The sequence below is a fragment of the Heloderma suspectum genome, chromosome 4 (assembly GCF_057233095.1).
Source record: "Heloderma suspectum isolate Gila_16-S chromosome 4, 16-S_ref, whole genome shotgun sequence".
NCBI lineage: Eukaryota > Metazoa > Chordata > Lepidosauria > Squamata > Helodermatidae > Heloderma > Heloderma suspectum.
Genome location: NC_139461.1, coordinates 61530187 through 61549179, shown reverse-complemented (window position 1 = coordinate 61549179; position 18993 = coordinate 61530187). Strand labels below are relative to the sequence as shown.

Sequence of the window (18993 nt, the reverse complement as noted above, 5' to 3'; positions counted from 1 at the left end):
CTAACGGTGCGGGTTGGGGAGGGTCTTTTCCCGGGGAAAAAGGAAGAGCATCACATGGAAAGAAAGGGCGGCTTTTCCAAACCATCTTCCTTGAGGCGCATTAGACGATACTACAGTGGTGGCAGGGCTGATACGGGGCGTGTGCGTCATAAATGCCGACAGTAACACGCCTGTCATGAATGAGGCGATGTAAAAGCAAACCGGGGCCGTAGAAAGTTGTGTCAAAGTTCATTCGCATTTAGGCTGGGAAGGTTCCTCGTTTCCCTAAGCTCATCTTTGGGCGTGTATCCAATCCTAAAGTGGGCGTTCTTTAGTGCTTCCAAAATGATACTTCTGAATTGGAATGCATTGAGGCGCGGGGGGGGGGGGGTTGTCGTTGTCAAGTTCAGATCTGATAGGGCACACTGGAAAACTCGTTTCGGACGGTAGCATTTTACACTCGCTGATGTAAGCTAAACGCCAACGCACTCTTTTCGCTGCCACTTCCTGTTTTGTTATTGTGGTTTCCGTTGTTTTTTTAAAGTATGGTCTGAAATACACCCCTTCATGGATCACTGCCTTGTTGTGGCGAAGGGGCTTGCGTAACTCAGTGAAGCCATAAGCTATGCCGTGCAGGGCCACCCAAGACGGACAGGTCATGGCAGAGAGTTCTGACAAAATGTGGTCCACTGGAGAAGGAAATGGCAACCCACTCCAGTATTCTTGCCAAGAAAACCCCATGGAACGTATCACAAGGCTAAAAGAGATGACACCGGAAGATGAGCCCCTCAGGTCGGAAGGTGTCCAATATGCTACTGGGGAAGAGCAGAGGGTATTTCCAAGTAGCGCCAGAAAGAGTGAAGCGGCTGGGCCAAAGCCGAAGGGACACTCAGCTGTGGATGTGTCTGGCGGTGAAAAGAAAATCCGATGCTGTAAAGAACAATATTGTTTAGGAACCTGGAATGTCAGATCAATGAATCAAGGTAAGCTGGAGATGGTCAAACATGAGATGGCAAGATTGAACATCAACATCTTGGGAATCAGCGAACTCAAATGGACAGGCATGGGCGAATTTAATTCAGGTGACCATCATATCTACTATTGTGGGCAAGAATCCCTTAGAAGAAATGGAGTAGCACTCATAGTCAACAAAAGGGTGGGAAAAGCAGTACTGGGGTACAATCTTAAAAATGATAGAATGATCTCAGTACGAATCCAAGGCAAACCATTCAACATCACAGAAATTCAAGTCTATGCCCCAACCACTGAGGCCGAAGAAGCTGAGGTTGATCGGTTCTATGAAGACCTACAACACCTTCTAGAACTAACACCAAAAAAAGAGGTCCTCTTCATCATAGGGGATTGGAATGCTAAAGTAGGAAGTCAAGAAATCACCGGGATAACAGGCAGGCATGGCCTTGGTGTACAAAATGAAGCAGGACAAAGCTAATAGAGTTTTGCCAAGAGAACATGCTGATCATAGCAAACACTCTTTTCCAACAGCACAAGAGGCGACTCTACACATGGACGTCACCAGATGGTCAATATCGAAATCAGATTGATTCTGTCCTTTGCAGCCAAAGATGGAGAAGCTCCATACAGTCAGTAAAAACAAGACCTGGAGCTGACTGTGGCTCAGATCATGAGCTGCTTCTTGCAAAATTTCGGCTTAAACTGAAGAACGTCGGGAAAACCACTAAACCGTTCAGGTATGACCTAAATCATATCCCTTATGAATATACAGTGGAGGCGAGGAATAGATTTCAGGGATTAGACCTGATAGACAGAGTGCCTGAGGAACTATGGACGGAGGTCCGTAACATTGTTCAGGAGGCAGCAACGAAATCCATCCCAAAGAAAAAGAAATGCAAGAAAGCCAAGTGGCTGTCTGATGAGGCTTTACAAGTAGCTCACGAAAGAAGGGAAGCGAAAAGCAAAGGAGAAAGGGGAAGATATACCCAACTGAATGCAGAGTTCCAGAGAATAGCAAGGAGAGACAAGAAGGCCTTCTTAAATGAACAATGCAAAGAAATCGAGGAAAACAACAGAATGGGAAAGACTAGAGATCTCTTCAAGAAAATTGGAGATCTCAAGGGAACGTTTTGTGCAAAGACGGGCATGATAAAGGACAAAGAAGGCAGGGACCTAACAGAAGCAGATGAGATTAAGAAGAGGTGGCAAGAAGAACTATACAGGAAAGATCTGAATGTCCCTGATAGCCATGATAGTGCGGTCACTGAACTTGAGCCGGACATCCTCGAGAGTGAAGTCAAGTGGGCCTTAGGAAGCATTAGTAACAACAAAGCTAGCGGAGATGACAGTATTCCAGCCGAGCTATTTAAAATCCTAAAAGATGATGCTGTTAAAGTGCTGCATTCAATATGCCAACAAATCTGGAACACTCAACAGTGGCCACAAGACTGGAAAAGGTCAGTTTACATTCCAATTCCAAAGAAGGGCAACGCCAAAGAGTGTTCAAACTACCGCACAATTGCACTCATTTCACATGCCAGCAAGGTGATGCTCAAAATCCTACAAGCTAGGCTTCAGCAGTATGCGAACCGAGAACTACCGGAAGTACAAGCTAGGTTTCGAAGAGGCAGAGGAACTAGAGATCAAACCGCCAACATTCGCTGCATCATGGAGAAAGCAAGAGAATTCCAGAAAAACGTCTATTTCTGCTTCATTGACTACGCTAAAGCCTTTGATTGTGTGGATCACAACAAACTGTGGCAAATTCTGAAAGTGATGGGAGTACCAGACCACCTTACCTGTCTCCTGAGAAACCTGTACGAGGGTCAAGAAGCAACAGTAAGAACCAGACATGGAACAACCGATTGGTTCAAAATTGGGAAAGGAGTACGACAAGGCTGCATATTGTCACCCTGCTTATTTAAGTTATATGCAGAGTACATCATGAGAAATGCCGGGTTGGATGAATCACAGGTCGGAATTAAGATTGCTGGGAGAATTATCAACAACCTCAGATACGCAGACGATGCCACCCTAATGGCAGAAAGCGAAGAGGATCTAAAGAGCCTCTTGTTGAGGGTGAAAGAGGAGAGTGCAAAAGCTGGTTTGAAACTCAACATTAAAAAAACTAAGATCATGTCATCTGGCCCTATCACTTCCTGGCATATAGAAGGGGAAGAAATGGAAGCAGTGACAGATTTTACTTTCTTGGGCTCCAAGATCACCGCAGACGGTGACTGTAGCCATGAAATTAAAAGACGCTTGCTCCTTGGGAGGAAAGCTATGGCAAACCTAGACAGCATAGTAAGAAGCAGAGACATCACCTTGCCGACAAAGGTCCGTCTAATCAAAGCTATGGTTTTCCCAGTAGTAATGTATGGCTGTGAGAGCTGGACTATAAGGAAGGCTGAGCGCCGAAGAATTGATGCTTTCGAACTGTGGTGCTGGAGAAGACTCTTACGAGTCCCCTGGACTGCAAGGAGGTCAAATCAGTCCATCCTAAAGGAAATCAACCCTGACTGCTCATTGGAAGGACAGATAATGAAGCTGAAGCTCCAATATTTTGGCCACCTAATGCGAAGAGAAAACTCCCTGGAAAAGACCCTGATGCTGGGAAAGACTGAAGGCAAAAGGAGAAGGGGACGGCAGAGGATGAGATGGCTAGGTAGCATCACGGATGCAATGAATATGAACTTGAGCACGCTCCGGGAGAGAGCGCAGGACAGGAAGGCCTGGCGTGCTATGGTCCATGGGGTCACGAAGAGTCAGACACGACTGATCGACTGAACAACAACAACAACAACAACTGAAATACAATCTACAGGAAATAGAGGGAATCAAGAATTCAGCGCTTGTAAATGTCTAAAACACTTAAAAACAAAAAGCTCAACGTTCATGATCATACTCCAGAAAAGTCTGATATATACATACGTGTGTATAGAGGGAGAGAACACATTTCCATCCTGTGCCTGTGCATAATAGGTTTTTATTCTGCAAAAGGTCCCATTGAGTTCTATGTGTGTTGCTCTCAAGTGTGTACGCATAGGGTTTGCACCTGAGTTGTTTACAAATACAGTATATATTTGCTACATTAATGGGAATTATTTTAGTACAATCTAGGTTCATGGAATTGTGTGGATCACAACAAACTGTGGCAAATTCTTAAAGAGATGGGAGTACCAGACCACCTTACCTGTCTCCTGAGAAACCTGTACAAGCATCAAGAAGCAACAGTAAGAACCGAACATGGAACAACTGATTGGTTCAAAATTGGGAAAGGAGTACAACAAGGCTGTATATTGTCGCTCTGCTTATTTAACTTATATGCAGAGTACATCATGAGAAACGCCGGGTTGGATGAATCACAGGTCGGAATTAAGATTGCTGGGAGAATTATCAACAACCTCAGATACGCAGATGATACCACCCTAATGGCAGAAAGCGAAGAGGATCTAAAGAGCCTCTTGTTGAGGGTGAAAGAGGAGAGTGCAAAAGCTGGTTTGAAACTCAACATTAAAAAAATGAAGATCATGGCATCTGGCCCCATCACTTCCAGGCATATAGAAGGGGAAGAAATGGAAGCTGTGACAGATTTTACTTTCTTGGGCTCCAAGATCACCGCAGATGGTGACTGTAGCCATGAAATTAAAAGACGCTTGCTCCTTGGGAGGAAAGCTATGGCAAACCTAGACAGCATAGTAAGAAGCAGAGACATCACCTTGCCGACAAAGGTCCGTCTAATCAAAGCTGTGGTTTTCCCAGTAGTAATGTATGGCTGTGAGAGCTGGACTATAAGGAAGGCTGAGCGCCGAAGAATCGATGCTTTCGAACTGTGGTGCTGGAGAAGACTCTTATGAGTCCCCTGGACTGCAAGGAGGTCAAATCAGTCCATCCTAAAGGAAATCAACCCTGAGTGCTCATTGGAAGGACAGATACTGAAGCTGAAGCTCCAATATTTTGTCCACCTAATGCGAAGAGAAAACTCCCTGGAAAAGACCCTGATGCTGGGAAAGATTGAAGGCAAAAGGAGAAGGGGATGGCAGAGGATGAGATGGCTAGATGGCATCTTCGATGCAATGAATATGAACTTGAGCACACTCTGGGAGAGAGTGGAGAACGGGAAGGCCTAGCGTGCTATGGTCCATAGGGTCACGAAGAGTCGGACACGACTTAACGACTGAACAACAATGTTCATGGAGGAAACAGGAGAACTGTGGAATAAGTGGCAATAGCTGATTGGGGAGGGGAAGAATAGAGAGGAAGGATATAAAATTGTGATGGGAGTACAGAGGTCTTTCATTCTTCAACATAACTGGAAGAGGTCAGATGCAGTATACTGAGGCCATTAGTCCAGCTATTATTAATTTGTATCACACTTTTCTTTTAAAAATATCCAAAGAAACTTACAAAACCCCCAAATACAAGATAAAACTGCAAAACAGAGCTAGAAATAGTAAAGTGACAGAGCACTACAAGAATATTTGAGGTTTTACTTGATTGTTTTATAGTGCAATCCTATGCATATTTACTCAGTAAGTCCTATTGTACTCAGCCGGGCTTACTCCAAGAAAAGTGCATAGCGTTGCAAATATCTATATTATATTCTTGCTTTCATTAGTTGTCTTGGGCATCCTGCAAAATATTCTTTGTTTATTAAAGAGATTCAATTCCCATAGAAATTTATGTCACATATTAAATAAGATGTTAAAGTTCAACATTAGCAATATATATATATATATATTAGAAACATTGGAAACTGCCTTAATCAGTGAGACCAATGATCTATCTAGCTCAGATACTGGGAATGAAACCTGGGAACTTTATGTGTCCCTTCAGTGGCAGAACACAACAGGCATGTCTCTGTACTGTTTAAAGAACAGGAAGCAAAGAGTAGGAATAAATGGACATCACAGTGGAAGGATGTAAATAGGATTCCCCACTAATCTGTATTGGGTCTGGCATTTTTTAACGTGTTCATAAATGATTTGGAGTTAGGGGTGAGTGCAGAGGTGGACGAGTTTTCTGATGACATAAATAATTAGAAATAATTAGAAATAAAAGGGATTGCAAGAAGCTCCAAAAGGTCTCTCCAAACTGGGAGAATAGGCATCAAAGTGGCAAATGCAGTTCAACGTAAGCAAGTGTAAAATGATGCACCTTGGGGCAAAAAATCCTAACTTCACATATACACAGATGGGGGGTGGGTGGTCCTGAGCTAACGGTGACTTACTAGGAATGAGATCTTGGGGTCATAGTGGATATCTCAATGACAATGTTGACCAGCGTGTGGCAACTGTGAAAAAGGAAAATTTCATGTTATGGATCATTAGGAAAGTGGCTGAAAATAAAATTGCCAACATTGTAATGCCTTTATACAAATCTATGGTGTGACCACACTTGAAATATTGTGTACACTTCTGCTAATTGCATCTCAAAAAGGATATTGTAGAGCTAGAAAAGGCGCAGAAAAGGACAGCCAAAATAATCAGGGAGCTGGAGCAACTTTCCTACGAAGCTTACAGTGCTTTAACTTGTGGCGCATGCCAGGTGCCATTTGCCTAATTACCCACCTGGGCATGGCTTGTCATCTCATCTGAACTTAGGTGGCATGGCTTGTTGGAGGGGGAAACAACCCTCAAATAACCCATAGGGTGTTGTTGGGTTATTTGAGGCTTGTTTACTCCTCCAGCAAGCCATGCTGGCCAGGTTTGGAAGCCACGCCTGAATGGGTAACTAAGTAAATGGTGCCTAGCATGCACCAGCACACGCCGTGGCTTAAAGAAGCCATGGTGGTCATGCAAACTGGCCTTTTCTCTAGATACTAATTTTGCCACAATGAAAGAATCCTTGGAAAACCCAGTAAACATGAATGTTTAGGATAGCCTTTTCTACTACAGTAAAAAGCCATTATCAGAAGATGATGTAAAGTACTATCAGTTTGAGAATTCTTAAAAGACACTGATTTGTAGAAAGCTTCTCTCCTTAACAAATAAATTGATCTTCTTGACAGAAATTGTTTGGCTTCAGATTTTGACTATTTCTTTATGAACTATTTTTAGAGTTAACAGTGAACAGAAATAGTCTGTTTTGAAATACCAATTAGTTTTTCGATATTATAAGTGTTGTTTTAAACAACAAACACACACAGCAGGACACAGCTTGGGTCATTTCAAATGTTTAATTGCCTTAGAATAATAAAGTGTACAAAATTATAAAACTGAGTAAAATTAGAATTTTATAGTATATCAACTGTATCTGATAAGGTTTTTTTGAAGGCACACTTGTATAATCACAAGATAAGATTGCAGTTTCTTCACTTCTAAGATACATCTTTTCTTCTCTGCTGTTCTCTTGATGTCATGTTACCTACTCTCAACTATGGGAACATAAAGTTGCTATATAAAATGTGAACTAAAGAGCTGAAAACTAAATATATTTCCCATTCATTAAACAACTGTTAAGCATTTCCCAAAATTGGACATTCATAGAAGTGACATAATAGTTTTACCACAGCTGTTAATTTTTTATATTACAAAAGCAGCTACAAAAATATTTCATATGTTATGTAAATTGAAATACTTTTCTCTTCCAGTTGAAGAAATAATTACAAAGAAAACATCCAGAGGTCATGGAGAAAAATAAGAGAATCTTGTGGCACCTTAAAAACTAAGCACTTAGGTTGCAGTGCAGTACACACTTAACTCAATGAGACTTATATCTGAGTAGAGGCATACACGGTTATTGTGGCCTAAGTTTTCTTGGGCCACAGTCCACTTTTGGGTAGGTCAGGGGTCCCCAGCATTTTTGTGATTAATGGACACATTCGGAATTTTCAGAGAGTGTTGTGGGTGCTCTCACAAAATTGCTGTCATGGGGCGGGGGGGGGGCACTGTTGCCCATTCATAAAATGGCTACCATGGTGGACATGCCCAGTCATGCAACACAAATTTCCAAGAAAGCAACCTGGTGAGACTAAAAGAAAAATAACCTGCTCAAGAATCTAAGTACAAGGCAGAGGCTGGTTCTGAGCTCCAAAACAGAAAACCACTCTGTTGAACCCAAATAAAGATGGTGCTGGGGGACAACACTTCATTTTGCAATGTGACAGCCTCCCAGTCAATTAAAAAAAAAAAATTAAACATACTCAAGAAATAAAATCAGCAGTGGCAGAGAGCCTGACGGGCACCAAGAGCTATGACCTTGGAGGTGGAAATTCCCACTTGGATCTTTACCCCTGCCTCCTCCCAGCCGCCACAGAAAGCTCAGCACTAACTCCTCTTCTGAGGTCGGTGTCACAACCTTGGACAAGGACAATGGGAGGAAAAAGGGGTGTGCCAGTGGGCAGGTAAGGGAGGAGGAGAGGCCAGAATATGCTGTATCCTGTGGCCTCTCCAGCCCCAGGCCCATCCTCACCAGTGTAACTCCATTAGATGGGCTTAGTGGCCCATCTAGTGAAAGAACTTGAAAAGGAAGACAGAGAGGCGAAAATTCTCTCTGTCACTCCTCCCACCCTGTAGGCAGCAGCTAAAGAGGGGAATTGGATTGAAGCCATTGGATTGAAGCCAAAAATTGCCTCCATTGGTCCCCCTCCCTGCTAAGCAGTAGCCCAACGTGGCACAGGATCCTGGGAAACCTCTGAGATCTGAGGCTTCTGGTGATTCCATAGGATTATTCCCTCAGCAGCTATAAACCATAAATAATTCAGCGATATTGCCACAAATCCCTTTACTGGGGTAACCTGAATCTGTTCTGGAATATGGATTACGGACTCAGTATTCTCTTGAACATTCCTTGTATATTGGCTGCAAAACGTACCTGTTCAGAGCGGGTGAAATCATCATCATCACCATGTTTAAAAATGAGGAGAATTTCTGTCCCCCGCTTTCTTCTCTCAGATTCACATTGTGTCTACATAGCTTATAGCGTGTCCCTTCTTGGGTCAGCATTAGTGGCTTTCCAGTGTAAATAACTAATTGCGACAATAGAACCACTACTGCTTATCAGCTATGCCTCTGAGTAAACATGCATAGGTTTGGGCTGCGTATATATAATTTCTTGATCACTAGATATTATTTTAGAAGTTTAATCGCCCCTCTCCAGTATTCCAAATGCAGCATCGGTGATAAACAGTAGGTTCAGGACTGAAGCAATTACTCTCCACGATGCCAGGGGCAGCCTTCCCATGAGGTGATGTGAACTCCTTAGAAGAGGCAGTGGATTTCGTGCCCCCACTACCAAGAAGGCACCTGTCACTGCTCTGTGAAGCACCAGGATGGGTGGGCACTCCACAGAGCCTGGCTGGCCGCTCTCTCACTGTGGCAAATGCTGCAGCAGGACAGCAGTTCTCACGTTTCTCCAGAACAGCCGCCTGCCCAATACTTCACTCTGAGGACCCCTGGAGAGCCCTGCCAGACTCAAATGCTTTGCTCTGAAGGGTTTTTTCTCAGGATGAGGCATTGTGGGCAAAGTGGCCCTGTGCTCTGGCGGCACAAGTGGTCTCTATGGCTACCTCAGCCACAATGCCTTATTCTGAGCAAGGCACAGGGGGCAGCAGTGAGAGAGGAGGGTGGCAGTTCATGTCCTCCTGTCTCAGATGGTGGGACATTTTGTGCCACCACTGCACAATATGTTCTTAACATATGGAATTCCTTACCACAAGAGGCAGAGAAAAGCCGTAGCTTAGGTCACTTAAAAAAATTGATTAGACAACTTCAGGTCAGATAAGTCTATCACTATTAGCCATGAAAGCTAATGCAGCTTCCATATTCAAAGCACCATACTACTGAGTACCAGATATTAAGGCAAGAAAATGGTGGTGGGACTCGATGGTTTTATAGGCCCCTTCCAACCCCACTATTCTATGAAACAGGAAATGGCTATTTTCATTTTGCCATGCTTGTGAGCTTCTCAAGGGCATCTAGTTGGCCATTAGAAGAGTGGCTTGATCCAGCATAAGCTGTTCTTGTGGTTTTTAATCATACATTTTGGCAGGTAGTGCATTTAGCTTGTAAGAAGTGGCATAGTGCTTTCTAAGGAGAAAGATCTCCTTACTGTAAAATGTACTTGTACTCTTCTTCACAGTCTTCTCCGGTAAGTTTATTCTGATATCAAAACATTCAGCATTGGTCCAAAAGCAATTTCACATTATTTCAGTATATGCATGAAGTTGTTTGCTTTGCTGTTGTTAGCAAAGTCTGGGCCAACCTGCATTAAAATCAGGTGGAAATTACCTTGGTCTTTGGATCCAGTAATCACGGAATTAGCTTCATCCCTATCTCTCCTTGGTTAATAATAAAATAATTATTGTCCTCTCAGAAAAGATTTGCCACTTGTTCATGTACTACACAAGCAGAGAAATACTTTGTAGATAACTTGCAGAATCCATTATGAAGTCAGTCCACTCTTTGGAAAGTTCTTCAATGGAGACTCCCTCACCACAATATTCTTCTGGAAGAATGCTGGCTGGAAAGTGTTGTTGGAGACTCTGTGCGTAGTTATTCCCATGCATGTGGACCTGCAATGAGATGAACTGTTTACACTTTTGCCCAGTTCATTCTATAAGCCAAAACGCATTCTTGGAGTATAGTACAATTACGGTAGTGTTAAGGCAAGTGCCTTAGTGAATAGAAAAACTGAGTTTATAATCAAATTCACTAAAACAATTAAAGTATTTTGCAATTTGTAAGTAGACCTCTTGTAAACTACAAGTTTGTGCAATCGAAGTAAATACTTAGGGGTACAGTAGATGTGATGGTGACAGACCCACATGTGAGAATAGGATCACTACCGAATTCCTATGAAGCAGAAACTAGCCCTCCAGGGTTCCACTTCTTCCAACCGCCAATTGTTTGGTTGTTTCCCGGCGCGGTGTAGTTTTCTACCATTCTAACAGGTTGAAATGCCTCTCCTAAGGCTTAGTTACTGGCACCAAAAGCTTTAAGCTGGAAGATGCTGGTATTCGGGGTATTTTTGGCCTCACCATTTTGCCTTTGGTCCTGCCCTGTTTGCCTTTGGCCCAACTCGCCATTGGAAGCCTCAGGAGCTTCTCCGAAATGGAATCTGGCTCTCAAGTGAAAAGAGGTTTAACAGTCCTGCTTTAAACTCAGGGAGCAGGTGGAGGGCATATAAGAACTGCGATCTGTTGTAGGCACTGGTTTTTCCTGTGCATAGTTCCAAGGTACTGGCAACTACCTTTAAAATTCTACACGGTTTGGGACTGTATACTTTTTCCCATATTAATTTTGCACCCGACCTATACCTTCCCACTGACATTTTAAGGAGAATCCCTTTTTTTTTTAGTTACGGAGGTAACTTGTTAGGCCTTTTTCAGTAGGCAGAATTCCAATAGCATGGAAGGGGAGCTTTTTAGTTCCAGGAGTTTATACATTTGGCCCTGGCTTAATTGCCAGCCAACATCTGTGGTCATCATGGACTCTTCCCTTCTCCCACAAGTTCTGTGGCATGTGCAGATAACTTGGGTGGAGGGGAGGTGTTCTCTGAGTTCATGCCAAGCTATTGCAATAAGCAGTGAGGTGCTATTACTGACTTCTGTTAAGTCTACTGGAAGGGAGAGAAAACGTATTTTCCTTTCACCAAGTTCCTAAAAACTGCAGAGAACAGGGAGGTGGGAGATGAAAGGTGGTTTCACTCCTTTCCCAGGATGTTTCTAGACGGACAGATCCTAGTGCTACTAATCAAGGAGGATTGTGTAGCAATTCTGCCTTTCCCTCCTTAATAGATTTTTTTGTGGGAAGACAAAAGATGGAAGAAGCGGTGGAAAAATACAGGCTGAAGGGTAACAAATGGGAGATGCAATCATCTGGACTCCAGTAAAATTCCAAGTTTGAGGCAGGGCAATTGAACAATGAACACCTTGTCTGGAAGCACCCCCACCGAGCTTTTTCATAAAACACAAGCAGCAGCTCACTGGTCTGTAAAAGCCCAGCAGGAAGTGGGGGAAACAACCCTATCCCCTCTTGCTGGTTGTATGTGAACTGCAAATAACCCAGGGGAAAGGTGTTTTCTCTGCCTTCACATTGGGCCTTTGCAGAAGTTAAAGCCAATACCTCTTTACCTCAATTTGTTTGCAGTTCACAGAGAACTATAGAGGGGGAATCTTTCCTGGGCATATGGTCAAGGCAATCATCAGAAGGGGAAATATCGCTAGCTTCTGGCAAGCTAGAAAGTTCTGTCATTTATAGAATGGTCCTAAAATTAGAATTAATTTGAATGATGTCCAAAGTAGATGTTCTTTATTGATATGTATTTGGATGTAGTCCAGATAGGACTTGAAAATCTTGGAAGGTTGCCATCATGAATTTTATCTGGAAATGACTACAGGTGAGCACATTAGTTCAAAATTTATTTATGTACAGCATTTATATACTGTTCCACATCTAAACAGAATCTGGAGTGGTGCACAATAAAAGATAAAATGATACAAAGATAAAAGAAATAAAACACCATATTAAAAATTATCTTTTAAAAACAGAGTACTAATAAAAACCATGGCTGGTCAGTCAAGGAAGGCTTCCTGGAATAAATAAATTTTCAGGAGGTGCCGAAAACAACACAGTGTTGGCATCTCCCTGCCCTCCAGAGGCAGGGAGTTCCACAGAAAGGGGGCTACCACACTGAAGACTCTTCTCCAGGTACACTCCAATCGGGCCATAGGTCCATGCAGAACCACAAGGAGCATGCCCTCTGATTACCTGTGACTGGGCAGGCTGATAGGGGAGAAGGCACTCTCTCAGGTATCCTGGTCCCAAGCTGTTTAGGGCTTTGTGCACTAGTACCAAAATCTTAAACCTGGCCCAGTAGCAAATAAGCAGCCGGTGCAGTTCACTCAACGAAAGAGCTGCATGCTGAAAAGGGGCAGCTCCCAACAACAGCTAAGCTGCTGTATTCTGCACTGGCTCCAGCTTCCGGAACAGCCTTAAGGGCAGCCCCACATAGAGTGCATTGCAGTAATACAGTCATGAGGTTACTAGCGTCTGTACCACATAGTTTTACATACCTCATGTGTAGCAATCACAGATACAACAGGGATCAGGACCATGCTGCTGGCCTCTGATGCTGCATCCTCCAACAGCCCTGCCTCCTTGCCATCCACACATTCACCATGGAAGTCTGCAGTGCATGAGCTGTTGCTCATGTGTATATGCTCCATGCAATCAGGACACCCTATTGCACAGAACCCCCAATCACATGCAGCAGCTGCTCGAGAGCTGTTCCCCACATGTAGATGCCCTTTTTCAGATTCCAGTGCTAAACACATGGACAGCAAAAGGGCTGGTCCAGTGGGGAATATGACATCGGGGACAGGGACAGCGCCAGGGCTGTCTTGTATCCATGATACAAGATGTAAGTAATGCATGAACAGGGCTTGCATCTCACTGTGAAGAAGTGGTATTATGAACTCATATGAATCCATATTAATAAAAATGTGAAACTAATGGAACCCTACTGAATAAGAGTGGACTGTTCATTTAACAAGAAAACGTTTAAAAAGAAAAGAACAAATAGGATAATAATGTGTGAATTTCATAGAAAAAACATTTGCATTCACTCACCCGTGCCTTGATTTTTTCAGAGAGAAAGGGCTTAATTAGAGTAAAGACAGGGTGGAAGAACAAAGGCTCATTGATCAAGTGGATACCACGAACCTTTAATGGAAAGGAATCCTGCCCGGAGAAAAAACAAGAGAGTAAGCATAATTCAAGGAAAGGAGCCTCCTTATTCTAATGTCTATATATGAGCAAGCCTGGAAAATGTCCACATGTTCAAAACACAGTTTTCTGAACTCAGCCATACCTGCCTTTTGAAGTGTGTGGGGGTTGTACTTATAAAAGTGTTACAATATGCTCATCCTGTAGAAAAAAAAGAAACAAGCAGAGTTGAGATAAAATATGCACGCGCCTCCCCTCCTACCTTCTTGGCATGCTACGATAGAAGACTTCCTGGGTTGTTGGACTGGGAGCCAGGAAATCGGGGTTCTAGTCCCCACTCAGCCATGGAAGCTCACTGGGTGACTTTGGGCCAGTCACAGACTCTCAGCCCAGCCTACCTCACAGGGTTGTTGTTGTGAGGCTAAAATGGAGAGGGGGAGGATTATGTACGCCACCTTGGGGTCCTCAAAGAGGAAAAAAGGCGGGATATAAATGAAATAAATAAACAAACAAACAAACAAAACATCATTTCCCATTATGTCCAAACTGAAAAACTATGGTTACTAAGATCAGAATAACTAGGGTCTCAAACCAGCCTTAAACTGTGGCTTCAGATTCTGATTTTGGACATTAAGGGGCACTATAGTTTAGCAAACAGTCCTATGGCCCCTTGACAGAGACTGAGGGCCATAGGATGGTTTAGATTCCTGGATCTGAGGTAAGAGACAGCACTCCAACCTTGGACCCAGGAGTCCGAGCTCCCTCCCCCTCACAGGTGGTGCAGAGAACAGTGCTGGCTGCCACTCCAAGGTCACAAAGGCAATTTCTGAGGGAAAAGAAAGAGAATGTGCCAGCGGGAACATGCCAGTATCCCCAGGCCTTCTCAGCTTCCTTCCCTGCTGCTCCCCAATGCCTCAGCTAGATGGGCGAATCAGCCCATCTAGCAAAAATAGAGAGTGGAAGGAGAGCGGAGGTGAAGATTGCTCTGCTTTGGATGGCCGTAGGCCTCTGAGTTTGGAGGCTTATGGCCATCCCTATAGGAATGTGCCCTAAATTAACCCAGGAAGTCATGAATCATGGCACACTGAGGAGGGAAGAGGGAATGGGTGGCATGAGAGCAGTGTGCAGGCCCAAGGCTCAGGCATATCTTGACTTAATAAGCTGAAATATGTACATCCAAACCAGGCCACCATCAGTCACAGTCTGGTCAGTGTCATATAAACACCACCCAAGAACCCTATGTACAACAGCTTGAGTTCCATCATGGAGAAAAGACAGGGTATAAACATAATACAAAAATAGGATATTTGTGGTTGTAGTATGTACATTTTTGTGTAAAGCAGACAGGAATACATGTGGAAAAAGAAACTACGTATTAATGAAAAACAACTGCTTCAAGACCAGATTCCAGTTTCCAGTGTTTCCCCATTCGTACAGGAACCAGACTTCATAACTATAAAAGGTAGACCCATATTACTTCATAGTACTACATAATGAATGTATTTACACAATGCTCTTAACATTAGTTTAATTATCATTTGAAGGATAAATATTTAAACATGCATCTGAATCTGTGGTATGTAAAAAAAACCCTCTTAAATACTAAGTGACTTTTAAAAAAGAGAGAATGAAAATAATCTTGTTTGGATATTTGGGATACTTAATCTTGCTGACATACTTAAGAAGATAATAAGAGCATAAATGCAAAAAGAAGAACGTAAAAATCAGAAGAGCCCTGCTGTTTCACACCAATGGCTTATCCAGTCCAGTATCCTGTTTCCCACTGTGGGAAGGTCACAAGCAGGAAGAATAAAGTTTTCTTCTTCTTTTTCTTTATAAAGAGCCATGGAGGTAGAAACTTACAATTTAGGGCAAAATCTCTTGGAATTATTGGGAGAGTTGACCAAGCATTTTCAATAATAGCCTGGTCCCAATATCTCACATGAGGCAGTCTGTCAAGTTATATGAATGTTGTGCTGATTTAAATTAACAGAGCTGAGCTAGGTTGCAAGGAGAAGTTGCAGCTTTACCATAATCATATTCCAGTCTTGCAGTAATTTCAGGAAGTTGGATCCAGATCGGCCATTCTGTGAACAAAAGGGCTCCTTTCATTCATGGGGGGCACCGGGATCCAGTAGAAGCACCCAGCTGGAGGAAGGAGGTGGGGAAACAACCTTTGCTGACTCCGCCAGCCTGCTCCCCTTTGCCACCTCTCATGCTACTCCAGAGGGTTCCCTAGCCTTCCAGAACAGCTTTACAGGTGGCATAGGGGGCTGCAGTGGGAAGAGGGAATTGCAAAGATTGCCTCCAGCACCTTTCTCAGCACTTCTCTAGACCATCCCAGTATTTTTTTTTTGATGGCTAGTCTTGATGGCTATGTGCTACCTCCAGTACCAGATGCAGTGAGCCTACATACACTCACTGTTCCAGTTGGGGAACATGGGTGGGAGGGTGCTGTTGCACTCCTGTCCTGCTTGTGGGTTCCTGGTCGACAGCTGGTTGGCCACTGTGTGAACAGAATGCTGGACCAGATGGACCCTTGGTCTGATCCAGCAGAGCTCCTCATATGTTCTTATGGTTGTTGTTTGTTTGTAAAACTAAGTAAATGTTTTTAATTATGGAACACGGTGAAGTAATATGGGGATAACACAGTTCTGTGTTATCTTACAGACTCGGCACAAGAATTACTGAGAAAGAAGTGAAGCACTTTGTCCATTGGGCAAACTGTTAATACAATACTAAATAGAACTTGTGTGTGGTGTAGTGGTTAGAGTGTTGGGCCAGGACTCAGGAGACCTGGGTTCAAATCCCCATTTGGCCATGAAGCTCGCTGGAGGACTTTGGACCAGTCACTGACTCTCAGCTTAACCTACCTCATAGGGTTGTTTTGAAGATAAAATGGAGAGGAGGAGGACCATGTAAGCTACCTTGGGTTCCTTGCAAGAGGAAAAGGGTGGGATATGTATGCAATAATAAATAAATATTATTGTAACCCCTAGGCTCTTTTTCCTTTGGGGGGAAAACCTTAACACAGGCCCCTTCCATTCTCTGAAACCAGCACCCCCTTTTTCTTCTAACCTCAGTTACTGCCAGCCCCTCTGACATAAGGAGAGCCATAAGGGTCCATCTAGTCCAGCATTCTGTTCACACAGTGGCCAATCAGCTCCTCACAGGAAATCTGCAAGCGGGAAATGAATGGAACAGCACCCTCCCGCCCAAGTTCCCCAGCAACTGGTGTACATAGGCATACTGCCTCTGATACTGAAGGCAGCATATAGCCATCAGGACTACTAGCCATTGATAGCTTTATCCTCCATGAATTTGTCCAATCCCCTTTTAAAGCCATCCAAAGTGGTGGCTATCACTATATCTTCTGGAAGTGAATTCCATGGTTTAACGATGTGCTGTGTGAAGACGTACTTCCTTTTATCTGTCCTGAATCTCCCACCAATCAGCTTCATGGAATGACCTTGGGTTCTAGTATTATAAGAGAGGGAGAAAAATGCATCCCTATCCACTTTCTCCACACCATGCATAATTTTGTACACTTCTATCATGTCTCCCCTTACTTGCCTTTTTTCTAAGCTAAACAATCCTGGCTATTGTAACCTTTCCTCATAGGAGATGCTCCAGCCCCTTGATCATTCTAGTTGCTGTTTTCTGTACTTTTTCCACTTCTACAATGTCCTTTTTTAAGGTACTGTGACCAGAACTGCACACAATTTCTAAGTGTGGTTGCATCATATATTTGTATAAGGGAAGCATGATCTTGGCAGTTTTATTTTCAGTTCCTTTCCTAATTACGCCTAACATGGAATTTGTCTTTTTTTCACAGCTGCCACACACTGGGACAACATTTTCAATGAGCTGTCCACCACAACCCCAAGATCTCTTTCTTGGTCATTCACTGCTACCTCAGATCCCATCAGTTAATACTTGAAGTTGGGATTTTTTCCACCAACGTGCATCACTTTACACTTGCTTACGCTGAACTGCATTTGCTGTTTTGATGCCCATTCTCCCAGTTTGGAGAGATCCTTTTGGAGCTCCTTGCAATCCCATTTTGTTTTAACCACCTAAATAATTTGGTTTCATCAGCAAACTTGGCCACTTACTGCTCAGTCCGAATTCCAGATAATTTATGAATAAGGTGAATAGCATTGGTCCCAGTATGGATCCCTGTGGGACACCACTGTTTATATCCCTCCATTGGAAGAATTTACCATTTATTCCTACTCTCTGCTCTCTCTTCTTTAACCAGTTACTGATCCATAAGAGGACCTCTCCTCTTATTCCATGACTGCTAAGTTTGCTCAGGAGTCTTTGGTGAAGGACTTTGTCAAAAGCATTTTGGAAGTCCAAGAAAACAATAACACCCACACACCCAGAAAGATTTACTTTCAAAAGTAACCATAAGTAGGAAAGGGTTGGGGGAGGAGTAACCTAGATTGGGAGAAAGTTGAAAATGTGTGAGGATTCAAACTGGGAACTGGGCAGATCACACATATTAGCTAACTTGTACATATGGATTCACACAGAGAATACTGTTGCTGTACAGTCCCCTTGCTCTATTCCTGTGAGGAAGAAAACAGGAGTGATTGGGGAAATGTGAGCGGATCTACAGATGTGGACAGTCTCTTTGAAATCCCTAAAATAACTATCTAATTTGTATACTGAAGGTCTCCCCAAAATCACAATTCCCTTAGGTGGGAAAGGTGGCTGGCTAGCTGATTCAAACCCAGTAGGAACTTCCAAAGACAGACTTTCTCCTCAGGCCATGGAGATGAGAGGGACAGCAAAGCCATTCCACCAGCCCTGCTAAAAGAATTAATCCCCGCCGCCCGCCTTCTTTCCCCATTCCTTTTTCCTTGTGTGTGTCATGTCTTTAGATTGGGCCTGTATTATTTAATTTATTATATGTAAGCTGATCTGAGAGTCTTTTTGCCTGAGGAGCAGCATGAAAGCACATTGTCATCATCATCACCACCAGCACCACAACTCCTTCCTCTGCAGTCTTTACCAGGGGACCCCTTGGCAAATCCTGGTTGCCAAAGAGGCTGCTTTGCCAACAGGAAGAACCCAGCTGGGATTCAGAACAGTAAAGAGGCCAAAGCAACAAGCCAGGATCAAACCAAAACTCCAAAGACAGACTTTCTTCTTTTCCCTCAGGACCACATAGAAAGTGGGCTTCTTCTTGCTTCTCAGGCACACACTCCCTGTTACCCCATTGGTGGGAGAAAACCTGCCAATAAGGACTAGTTCACTGTTCAGTTTACATCAATTCAGATACATTATGCACTCAATTAAAATAACTACCATGAAGGTGGAGGGGGATTACATTATTTTAAGTGTCTGGTAGCGTCTGTGAAATTGC

General features: G+C 43.4%; 1 protein-coding gene across 1 annotated transcript in view; it reads right to left on the bottom strand.

Moving 5' to 3' along the window:
• Positions 1-7111: 7111 nt before the first annotated feature.
• The window catches only part of TTPA (alpha tocopherol transfer protein), a 29819-nt gene continuing 17937 nt past the window's right edge, over positions 7112-18993 (bottom strand). Inside the window, exons 4-5 of the mRNA XM_084849438.1 lie at positions 13524-13634; positions 7112-10465 (exon numbers count right to left, since the gene is read on the bottom strand). Coding sequence (XP_084705564.1) covers positions 10292-10465; positions 13524-13634 — 285 coding nt within the window. The 3' untranslated portion in view covers positions 7112-10291. The remainder of the gene's footprint in view (positions 10466-13523; positions 13635-18993) is intronic.